The sequence below is a fragment of the Clarias gariepinus genome, chromosome 14, assembly GCF_024256425.1.
Source record: "Clarias gariepinus isolate MV-2021 ecotype Netherlands chromosome 14, CGAR_prim_01v2, whole genome shotgun sequence".
NCBI lineage: Eukaryota > Metazoa > Chordata > Actinopteri > Siluriformes > Clariidae > Clarias > Clarias gariepinus.
In genome coordinates, this window is record NC_071113.1 from 23,253,250 (window position 1) to 23,266,187 (window position 12,938).

At 35.4% G+C, this 12,938-nt stretch overlaps 1 protein-coding gene across 1 annotated transcript; it reads right to left on the minus strand.

Moving 5' to 3' along the window:
• Positions 1-206: 206 nt before the first annotated feature.
• On the minus strand, positions 207-11,798 carry chmp6b (charged multivesicular body protein 6b). Its single transcript, XM_053512051.1, has 8 exons — positions 11,579-11,798; positions 7,782-7,891; positions 5,800-5,887; positions 3,761-3,847; positions 3,448-3,513; positions 3,133-3,213; positions 2,944-3,007; positions 207-1,492 (listed from the first exon to the last, which is right to left on the minus strand). The coding sequence occupies exons 1-8, from the start codon at positions 11,639-11,641 to the stop codon at positions 1,437-1,439; spliced, it is 615 nt and encodes a 204-aa protein (XP_053368026.1). The 5' UTR covers positions 11,642-11,798; the 3' UTR covers positions 207-1,436.
• Between the last annotated feature and the right edge of the window lie 1,140 nt (positions 11,799-12,938).

Sequence of the window (12,938 nt, forward strand, 5' to 3'; positions counted from 1 at the left end):
CCACATCAGCCACCAACTGAACAGACTTACTCATATCCAGAATTTTTTAACACATCACTTTACAAACTTGTATTTAAAAATAAATAAATAAATATGCTTGAACGTAACCTGCTCAAAAATCCAGTCATGATGTGATCATCAAATTCTTCTAAGTATAAATGGCTTCTCTGCCCTCTAGTGGCAATAAAATCCACAGCAAATACCAATTAATTAAAATAATTTTATTGTTGTAAAATAAGAAAATGAAAGACCTTTAAGACTATGGAGAGGTGCTGGACATCTCTGAGAGCAGGCAGAACAACTGAGGGCATTCCTTCATGATAAAGATAAATCACAATTAAGGAATAAGAAAGTCTATTTATTTTCTTGGATATGCCGAGGAAGGACACACTTTCAGTTTAAAGATATGAATAAATAGAAAAAAAAAAAATTAAACCAGGAAAAAAAAGGCTAAAGTAAATTTATGACTACAAAAAAAAATAACAAAAAAAGTATGACAGCATTCAATGGCAATGTTAAGATAATTAAAATGGGGCTCTTAAACAAAAGAGAAGGGTTGTCTTTTTAGCACCCGTGTAGAGAGGTAATAAATTGAAGGAGCGTTTATACAGCATTTTTAGCCCACAATTTTGACAAGATAGTCTTATAAGCATCACATGCATTTTATTACAAGTCAGGACAATATTTCAACTGATGAAATCATTCCCTATTTAAGGAAAAGGAAACAAAGTGCCATTTTATCCATCCAGATGGTTAAAATATTGGGTTAGATCATGAAAGGTCTAGAAGGTAAGAAAAAAAAACACCCGTTAAAAGTTAATGATAACACATTAGGTAATTAGTTGACAGTAATTGTAGGAAAACAAACAAAAAAAAAAAATCACCCCTTTTCTTCATTAGACCAAGCATTGACAAATACACAAGAGAGAACTGAGCACTTTTCTTTTGGACAGTGTGTACAGAACAAAGTTACCAAACCTGTTTTATGTTATTTACTTTATCAATTGCCCTGTACAGGGATGGCACACAAATACTAAGCAAAAGCAGAGATAGTCATGACTAGTGAGTGGTTAAAAATAATAGCTACACGATTGTCACTTAAGACAAGAGCAATTCTGCTTTCAAACTAATTGTTAGAAAACTAGACAGTCAGTAAAAGGTTTGTCCTGGAAACTCAGCCTTAGTTGTATGGGAAAAGAACAGCTCTAGATTGGGTTTAGTAAGTGTAAATTGTACAGCACCGTCCAGTGAAAAAGCCCAAGTTGATGGTTTGTGGGTCTTCTGTGGCCCAAGAATCTTTATGATGGGCCATAAATAGGCTCACGTGGTTAAGGGTTTTCATTAATGCATCTAAACAGTTTCTTTTCTACTGAGGAGTGACTTGTCATCTACACCCAGGAGTCACAGGAACTGTACTGAAATGCACTGGTGAGGCTCTACAAAGCCAACAGCTCTCTCTCCGGCTTTGTCTTCACCCTTTCCTTCTCCCGCTCTGAAACAATACCAAAGGTGTCATGTTTTACAGTTCAGCATAATATAAAAAATAAATGTAAGGCAAGATAAGATCATGTTCCTTAAAAGTGAATTCAGAAAGCCCAATGGCTTACCTCAACTAGCCTAATTCAATCCATTTCTCATCTAAAGAAAGCTTTTAAACCCTAAAAGCAGCCCTAAATGTATAGAAACTTGTGCATCACTACAAAATCAAAGACTGCTCCCTTGCTTCTTGACATTTTATCAAATGCTGTGCTCTACATCCAGCATTTCAGTGGCACATAATGTCTCTTCTCTCTCTCTTCAGTGGTGCATAAAAAGGGCTGAATATGAAGCATTAATCTACTGTAACATCACCTTGGCAAACCATTTTCTTGCCGTGACTTGTCAAGAAGTAACCAATGTCGTTTCTATCTTTTAACCCAGGTTTGTGTTTAGGTCCAAGGGGCGTTTGAGTTATAAGATGTCACTGGTTAAACAGGCTGAATCCTGAGTTGGGCTGAAGTGTAAAATGAAAATTTGTTTGCAATTCTTTCAGCTTATACTAGGAAAATGAAGTGCTTAACTGTTTTATGTCAATGCATACGTCATGTTTAAAAGTCATGCCTAAGAGTTACTGCTGCATTTAATTTTTACACACCGCCAAGTGTTACTCTTAATGACACATTTTTACTTTCAGCTGTTCAATAAGATTTTTTCCCAGTCTGGAGTGGACATCTAAGACTATTAAAAAATTATATAAATTATAAGTCTTCCAAAAATGACATGTGTCGTCTGCCCACTGAACGTGCTACTTGTAACAATGAAATAGCTAGTGCCTATTTAAGCTTCCTAATAAAGCTTCCGTGAAGATTTGGTCAAATTCCCATGAAGAAGCAAAAAATAAAAACAGATTCAGATGGTAATAGGATTTATGCAATCACTTTATCTACTCAGAGAAGTAACAGAATAGCACTTGAGAGCTACTATTTACCAACTCTACTAGAAAACATTCAAAAGGAACTGGGAAAATCCCAGTAATATCTGAGTCTGTAAATATCCTTTCCAGGTCATACATCATCCAATAATTGGTTTATTTTAAATATTCACCAACTACAATAAAACTGTTACACCTAAGTATTGTCTGCAAAGTAACAAGGCTGTCAGTTAATGCTCCAGTCTGAATCAATTAAAGACTATACTCTAAATAACTTACTATGTCCATAATCCATTTAAAAAATAAAATAAAATATACTGTATATGCCTTTGAGTTACATTAGTAAAGTAAAATTCGTCAGTAAAATGACAGGCTGATGCATTAATGATAACGGGAACTACTTTCACAGATATTGCCCAACAATGAGTTGCAACTAGAAGTCACACGATATAGATAATTTTCCAACAGCAGAAACCTGTTATGTAGATTTGTCCTTATTATCTTCATGGATGTTACAGAGTGAGAATACACACCTGGAGTTTGATCTGGAATCTCTGGTAATTGTTCATCAGGCACCTCAGGCAGCTCTACATCACCCTGCACACACACAGACACACACACAGACACAATTAATCATAATTAAATGATTGACAATGCCTCTAATAAGACTCTTAGCACTAAGAAAATAATTCAGTGACTTGAACAAACACTGAAACACACACCTGAGTGATAGCCTCAAGCTCTGCTAATACAGCATCCTCGTCCTCTTGTGTCAGAGAGCCTGCCAGAATGTCATCAATTTGCTGCACACAGAAACAAATCCAGCAGTTACACACAATCGGTTTCATAGTGGTTAGTGGTAAAAAAATAATATGCATCATCTTGTTTACTGAAATTTAGATGTACTGAATAACCCAAAAAAACAGTAGAGATAACCGACTAACTTGAGTCCTAAGCAACACTGGGTGAACAGACATGTAATTTCATTTAATTCTCAGCAGTAACATTTTAAGTAACAGTTACTTTTAAAGACTTACCTTCTGGTACTCAATGGCTTCCTGAGTCTCATCCATAATCCTCTCCACTTCTTCTATAGACATCACCTGCATAAACAACACACAGAATTAAATAACACTGAATACAACTAATCACTGGCCAGCTAAAGTTAATGCAAGTCCAAGCTGTATGATACTTCTGTCCCAGTAAACCAACAAACAATCCCACAAAGAAAAAATTATCTACACGAAGTACATATAAACACTATTATTATGTAAAGGTTACTAAAAAAAAGTCATAAAAAAAAGAAAAACATTAGCACATTAAAATGAGAACACAAGAGCAGATACATACCTCATGCATTTTCTTTAAGCTCTCATTGCCAGCCTTCAGTCCTTCAATCACCTTCATCTCTATCTGAGCAAACTCAATGTCTTGAACCTGACAAAAGAAGCAGAATGGATCCAATGATTTTCTGTGTATTGATTTAGAAAAGGTTATAATAACCCAGATCGATAATACACTCCCTGAGCCCTACAAAAGTTGATGTTTCGAATGACTGGAATTGGGTTAAGAACTGTCCAAGACATTATTAAACCCTGGAAATATATTGCTGAACGATCAACCTCGTAGAAGAAATATGGTAGGAAAAAAATCCGCAATGACCATTATTAGAAATATTTTAAATACTTGGTGAAGATGAACTGTTTTTAAAGAAAAAAATTAAAAATTAACGATTATAGAAATCACAGCTAGTGGTAAAAGTAAGAGCACAATGTGATGAGATCTCAGAGGATTGGGACTGAATTACGGTGTGTCCATAAGAAAAACACTAGTTATTTAGGCTAATTGGGGAAAGAAAGGAATTTAGTTTGCTAGAGGACATAAAGACTAGGAGCAATGGAAAAAGATCATGTGGCCCGATTAATTTAGATGGATCCTATTCCAGAGCAATGGGCACTTCAGGGTTAGAAAGCCTCTGGAGGCAGTGTTATGATCTGTGGTTGCTTCAGTCGGTCAGGTAAAAATAAATGTGGCAATAAAATGAAGTTAGCTGATGACCTGAATGTTATCACATCCAGGTTTTCACATTTAGGAATTTTTTTTCCCCTCATGGAATGGGCATATTCCAGGATTATGGGTTCAGGAGCAATCATTTTCACTCATGAACTGTCCACCACATTGCACATTGTAATCAAAGTTGAAGGTGCTTAAACAAAACAAATAAATATTAGACATTTTTTCGGCAAAGCAGTGTACATTATTTAATGTCAGGATGAACATGGTGGCCTAAAATATGAGGCTTTGCCTTTTAACAGACCCATACTGTACAACATGCTTTTGTAATAATTTGAGTTATATATAGCCTGCCCCCAAACTAGGTGGTACTTTAGAAGCAAAGACAATGGATAATTCAAAATTCTAACAAAATGAAAATATAACAGTTGAGAGATCTTCTTCCACAAATGCTTATTTATAATGAGGTGATGTGTGTGGCCAATGCTCTGTGTCAAGTGTTTCAATATCGAAATCGCTGTTTATATATTTGTTATGCTAAATCACAAGAGGCTGTGGAAAACATGGCACCCCAAAACCTGCTTACCTAGGGCAGTGCAATCATCTGCTGAAACACAAACACCCTGCACAATCTTTTGACCTTTCAGCAGAATAACACGCACCACATTAGCTTTAAAATAAAATGTAATTATTGGAATATAAAAAGGTACCATATAGACTTTAGAGCTTCATAAGCTTGTCCCCCCACCCCCCAACCACCCACATATTTTCTACACAATTTGTTTGCCTAACCAAATTCCTAATCACCAGCTACCTCTCAACTAAGATTTGACACCCACCAATAAAAAAAAGAGAATAAAGACTAACACGCATTTCCTCTGAGACACATGGAGCTAGCCAACTGCATCATTTTGAACTGCTACTCATGCTGCGTCAAGGGGAAACACACACAAAGTAACACGCACAGCCAAAAATTGCCAAGTGTTAATTATACGCCATTCCTCCCACCAAGACAGCACAGCCAATTTTGCTCTCTAGGCTCTCTACCACAGATGGCTGGTCCTCGTCATGACTTGAACTTGCGATCTCCTGATGGTAGAGTGGACAGTTCTAACTCCTCTTTGAAAAGATTATAGGAATCAATACAGGCTAGAACACAAAAGTACAGGCTAGTAAAAGTACAAAAGTGTTTTGAAGTTCAGCATATGCTGTGGCTATGAATTTAATTAATTAACTTTTTTGCCAAAAACCAAAGCACTAACTTACTGATCAAAAGGGGTGTATAGCTGTATTGGGAGAAGGTTTATATGCCATGTTTAAATCAGCCGGAATACAGTATATTTATCCACACTGATACAGTTATTAGGTTTATTTACCATACGCTCCAAGTTGCTTATCTGGTTATCAGTCTTATCCAGAAGTTGCTCCTGGAATCGTTTCTTCTTAAGCAACAGGAGAGCTTTCCTGAAAAAAAGTACAAAATTGTTTACTTTTTGTTAAGATGAGAGATTTTAGAGATGTTTAGTGCAGTTTAAATACAGTGGTACATCTGCATACAAATGCCCCGCCTTCCAAATTTTAGCCTTAAGAGCTGAGATTTTGCAAGAAATTAGACTCGGTATAAAGGAACTTCGGCACAAGCAAAGGAACAGAGCTAAATCAAACTCTGGCTAAGTTGCGTATACTTCCAAGAGTCGTTTAAAATTAGTTTGCGTCAGTGAAAAGCCAAGCATATAATTATTATTTTTTTCTTATGTTTTGATTGTGTAGCATTGGAAAAAGACATCATTGGTAATATTTTTGAGTGGCTGAAACAGAATATCTGCATTTACATTATTTCCAATGTAAAAATGCATCTAGTTATATGAAATTTCGACTCTAGAACGGATTTACAGTAATTTGTATGCAGAGGTACCGTTGTAGTTTGTTATACGGTTAAGCTTATTTAGCTGGATTTTTGGATTTTAGCACAATTAAGACTGGTGTGAGACATGACAAACATGAATGTTAGGTAGAAAGAAAAGCATATTCACTATTTAATTTTATATGTATTTTTCCTCTAAATTATTCATACAGTGGAACCTCTGAGTTCACAAAGTAACACGGTTTGCGAGTGTTCCGCAAGACGAGCAAAAATTTTTAATTAATTTTTACTTGGAAAACAAACAAGTCTTGGTTTACGAGTACCAAGTATCATCACGCATGCTCTTCTGGTTTTGACGCCAAGCGTCACGTGATCACAACTGAGCCAACGTTTTTTCTCACTCTTTCGCTGCGGAATTGTGAGTAATCGTATCCCCTGCTGAGTCTTAGTGCACGTCTCTTACTGGTTTAATTAACATCCATGCACGTGTATACCCTTTACTATAACACTGTGACCACGTGTGTGGGTGCGTAAAACCTTTTATTTTGTGTTTGTATGAGTGTGTGCGCTCGCTAAAGCAAAAGAAGTCTTGTTAGAGAGGTTAAAAATCCATTTTCTCTCTCCCTCTCTGTATCAGCTTGCACTGTAATTGGATACTGTGCCCCTTCACACACACACACACACCCCTCCTCCACTCGCCTTCACACACCCTCTCTCTTTCTCTCTCTAATGTCGAGATTCTTTTCAAAGGAAAAGTAAAGTGCAGGTTAATTTATTTTATTTTAACTTTACATCAGTAAGTCATTAACGATGTGCTTTGTAAAATTTTTTCGATAAAACAGTCTTTCCGTTAATGTGTATGTGTGTGTGAAAACCTCAAATAAGAGAGGAAGAAAGGTTACTGTGTAAGACGAGAAGAGGAACACACACACAGTGCCTGCGCACATAAATGGAAACATTTATCTGTCGAGATTTCTTTTTACCTTTTTTTTAAAGGTAAAGTGCAGGTTAATTTCTTTTTATTTTACTTTATATTTTGTATTTAATTATTTTTAGGTATTTATATTTTCAGGCTGTGGAACAAATAATTTGAGTTTCAATTATTTCTTATGGGAAAATTCGCTTTGGTCTACAAGTGTTTTAAAATATGAGCCCAATTCCAAAATGAACTATGCTCATAATCCAAGGTTCCACTGTATGCGATTCCCATCCATCAGGCAACATTTGTCTGTCATACAACAGCAACCAAGGCCATTAGGCCAGCCATCCACATCTCCTTAAACTGCTGCTCAGGGGTAGCATAAAACATTCAGGAAAAAGCACCATCTCCCTCTTTCACATGTATGAGCTAGATTCTGGGAGAAAGATTATTACCATGGCCTCCTTGAGAACTTGGACTCTCAACTATGGATAACTGTGGCATTATGGGGTTTTCTGTTGTGCAATTACAATATTGACAAAGCACTGAAATGCCAAAGATCTGTTTATACTCACTCCTTCTTGCCATCTTTCAACAGCTGCTTGGCCAGCTGTCTCTCCTTCTCCAGCTGCAAAGTGATCTTCTTCTGATACTGCTTCAGTTTATCTCTCTGCTGCTTCAGTTGCTGCGCTCAACATGGAGAAAATGACTTAAATGTACTTTTTTATAAACAGTAATTAGTAGTGATGGAGCAAAAAAAATAGATTTAGTTACGCATCGCAATTATTTTGTGTGGCAATTTATGTATCGCCAAACTGGCTCCAAAAGTGATTTATTTAATATATATGCATATATAAAATAGTGATACTAACAGAATCGCAAATACAAATACAATATATCGGGTGATCCCTGTTAATTTCCATCCGTGGTAGGTTATTGTCCAAGCCCTTACCTTGTGCTTTTATTAATTAGACATTTTAATCTAAAAATCCTACAAATGTACAAGCACTCTGCTCACTGTAGCCCATAGACAAACTGTCACAGCACTATGTATGATTTGATATCATTTAAAATATCATTTGAGTGGTTTCCATTCTCCATCTCTTTGTCAAATCTTTTTCGTAACACCTTTTCATTCAATCTCTTTTCAAAATAATTAATAAGCATGTAATTAAACAAGGATGTAACTGAGGGCAGGATTGTGATCTGTAATGCTAGAATGCTCAATCCTTTTGATCTTGTATGTATTAATAAAAGAAAACTCAAGACTTTCCCATTGGGGAAACATATTAAGTGTTACGAATTGCTGACGCTGAATGCTCACTCTGTAAATGTTACATAAATGTCTCCTCTGTTCATGGTTAGGTTAAGAGTATACGTCCGTCATACAAGTTCATGCAAATTTGCTGTTACTATAGAGACAATGTGTTATAACAAGCACATTAATATAAACCTAAGATTTGTCATAAAGATGGAATGATGATCAGAGCTGCAAACTGAGCCGCATTGTGTAATATTTAATCATATTTGCCATAAATAACAAAAATATTAATAATTACTTACACTACTATTACCACCACTACTACTATTATTATTAATACTACTAATAACAGTAAGCACAACTAAGCGATTATCACCATTATCATCATCATCCCTTATGATCTTTAACACAAAAAAAGGCTAAAGGCACCTCTTGAATCAAATTTAATTAAAAAAATAAATCTTTTCATTAAAAACCAGTGCTGCACAATTAATCACATGAAAATAAGAACCTGTGCAATCATTTAATCGCAAAAGCCTGCAATTTATTACAATTATATTATTATTTTGTATAATTATTTTGATATTACACAAAGATAACCCAAGAAAATACAAAAAAGATTGATAATTTAATTTATTAAGGGAAAAAAGCTGTCCAAACCTACCTGGCTTTTTGTAAAAAAATTATTTCCCCCTTATTTAGATTTTGTAAAACTTTTTTTGCATTTCTTAATGAACTTTACATTTATGTGTTATATAATCTATGGCGAAGAAAAATGCACACCCAATCTTTCAGCTTGCAATGTTACAACCTAGTTACTATAGAAAAATTTTCAATAGATGGGAGTACATTGAGCCCTTTTACAAAGCTTAAATCAACCTTTTGGTGAAACTATTGGCTAAATGAGGCTTTACCTCACCATCACAATGAGTCTTTCACATCGATGTGGAGGACTTTTGATCTACTCTTCTTTAAAGAAATTATTATAATTGAGCCACATTGGAAGGTTTGACCCATTAAAGGTCATGACACAGCAAATTTAATTACAGACTTTTACTTGATCTCTTCAAAAATATTTTGTAGTTGTTGTTGAGATTTTCAGAGGTTTAAGAGACTTGCTGGTGTGTTTCAGATGACTGTCCTGCTGCATAATCCAAGTGCGCCTGAGGTCACAAACTGATGGCTGGACATCATCCTTAAAGATTTTCTGGTAGAGAGCAGAATTCATATTTCTAATATTCATAATTCATATTAAAGGATTTTCTGGTAAATAGCAGAATTTATATTTCCATCAATTATGGCAGTAGTCCAGGTCCTGAAGCTGCATGGACCTATGTAAGATGTTCTTTTTATAAAATGCTCTGTTAGTTTTACATCAGACAAACCTTGCACACAATATTGGTCCAGAAGTCTTGGGGATAATCAAGATGTTTTTTGGTAAATGTGAGACAAACCCTTGTGGACTTATTTATTTTTTGGTTAGCTGTGGCTTTTACCTCGGAAATGTCCCACGGATGCCATTTTTGCCCAGACTCTTTCTTATTGCTGACTCATGAACACTGACCAGGTAAGTGAGGCCTCCTGGGAAGGTTCCACACAGTTCCAATTTTTCTCCATTTGTGGATAATGACTCTCACCGTGGTTCTTTGGAGTCCCAAAACCTTGGACATGCCTTGGTAACACTTTCCAGACTGATACATGTCAATTACTTAGTTACACATTTGTTCTTAATGTAAATTGCTTTAGATCGTGTTGCTTCCCTAGATCTTTTTGGTGTGCTTCACACTTTGGGGGATTACTTTTTTTTTTACATAGGCCGGGTGTTTGGACAGGCTTTTCCCTTAATAAATGAAATAAAACTGCATTTGGTATTTACTTAGGTTATCTTTGTGCAATAATAAAATTTATTTGATTATAAGAGATGTATCAAAAAGTTTTAAGCCTAGGTTTCTAACACGGGCAGCACAAGGCTACACACAATATCACAAGAAGCAGTGACCTTCATAAATCAGTAAGCCAAAAGATATCGTCCTGTGTACATCAGTAGCTGTGCAAACGGTGATATCCTGACCATGTGCTTTAGCACATCAAGTTAGAACAAAGATTGTATGTGAAAATTTTTGCATGAAACTGGGCAAATTTGCCACACAGACGTATAATTCAGCAAGTTTACGGTGATGCTGGAATGAGTCATTTGAGGTGTTTTGAGCATCACGAGTGCCTCAACACCAAAACATTATCACTGGAAGACGACTAGAGATCAGGAAGACCTTCAACAAAACCAATCACCGAAAATGTCAAAACCATTTGACAACTTGTGCATGATGAGTGTCGGAGAACTTCTGCACCCATCTTACTCGCCAAATAATAGTAAAGTACTAATAAGTAAAAATAATAGTAAAATAATATTAATAAGTAAGTAATAAGTAATAAAATACTTTCGTAGAAACAGAGCTAATCTTTTTCTAACACTTTTTGATACCACCTTGTATATAAATTGAGATAACACAAACATTAGCGAACATCCAATTAATGAGCTCATTTGTAAAATGATTTGATATTAGCCTACATAAATGTTTGAATACAAAACGGTAGGTTTAATAGTCACATATTGTAGTCCATATTACAATAAAAAAAAATTTAATAATCAAAATGTGAGTTTTTGATTAAATCCCACAGCCCTAGAAGAAGCTGGGTTAGCTAGCCTAATCAAAACTGAAAGTAACCTGAAAAAAGGAAATACAAGAAAACTAGTTTAAAGCTCTTAAAAACAAAACCTCAGACAATAAAGTGACAAAACCTACACCAATAAAACTACCGAGAAAAACAAGTAATGTGCGACATTAGGTTTAACTTTTACTCTGTCAGGAAAACCACTCCCTGTTTACCAGCTACATCAGCTAGCAACAAAGCTAAAGCTGATTACAGATTTAATCTTACAACTTATGTTAATGACAATAGTGATGACGTCAAGTGAAAATAAATTAAAATATAAAAATATATTACTATAATAAAATTTAATATATTAAATAATATATCTTGTATCTATTTATATGTTGATGTAGTTGGTTAGCTGTGCTGGAAATTAGCATGTTAGCTGGCGTTCCTCACCAAAACAGCTCTGTCCTGTTCTGTGACTCGACTTCGTTTCTTTTTGCCAAAAATATTTCCCATTGCGATGCAGCATCCCGCACAGTCTCCCCAGACCAAAATTAATTAATTATTTTATAATTACAGTCCCATATTTTACTTGTACACAGATTAAAGCTAGCTGTAATGTATCACAAACGCATTAGCAAAGTGAAGGCGGCGGCCATAAGCGTTGATCAGGACCATAGTGCTTTCTGAAAACTAATTTCAAATTAAAAGTCCTAAACTTACATAAGTGAACTTTTAAACGGTGCACAATTTTTCATGAACCTTTCTAAGGTATAATAACTATGGAGCGTTGTAATTTTTTGAGAAAGAAGCATGGCTGACACAAGGTTGGAAAAAAAGACACCCAAACAAACAGTTAAATGATTCTGCAATGTTCCAAAAAACACTTTTTATACACATAGAATAGCAGTTTCAAAGATGGGTATCACGTGATTTTTATGTACATCGCAGACCCACTTTCTGTACACAGATCCGAGTGAAGGTGCAGGGCCACAGTGCTAACCATTACGAAACTGTACCGCCTTCGCAATATACAATTTCTTTAAAATTCCACTCTCTCATCGTCTATACCGCTTTATCCTGTATACAAAGTTGTGGGGATATCTGGAGCCTATCGCAGGAGAGATAGGGCATGGGGTGGGTCACACCCTGGACGGGGTGCCAGTTCATCACAAGGCACACTACAGCAATTTGAGAATGCCAATTAAACTTATCTGCTTGTCTTTGGACTGTTGGAGGAAACCAGAGTACCCAGAGAAAACCCACCAACCATGAAGAGAACATGCAAACTCCACACACACAGTCCTAACGCGGGAATCGAACCTGGACCCTGGAGGTGCGAGACCACAATCACTAAGCCACCATGCCAATTTTGCCTATTTCTAGGAAATACATCTTAAACTAGGTAAACTTCCAGACTTCCAGAGTATTGTTTAAATTGTCTATTTATGCATCAAATACATAAATTCAATCAGTTTTATAATTTGTAAAAATATTTTACATCCATCTTTTTCCTTATGTACTGATATTAAAAATACGTTACTAGGTATTGATTAGCCAGCATGACTGACACGCATGATGGCAGATAAGAAATATTTGACATTTTCAAATCATTAAAATCTTATAAAAAAGCAGATACATGTGCAAAATTAATTTTGTGTTTGTTTAAACTGTTATACAATTATTTTACTGCATTAATTGTTAAAAACGTATTACCATGTTACTTTGTATATACTACCAACTTACTGTTGTCTATGTATATCAATGTGACCTGACCTACTTTAAAACACATACACACACACACACACACATA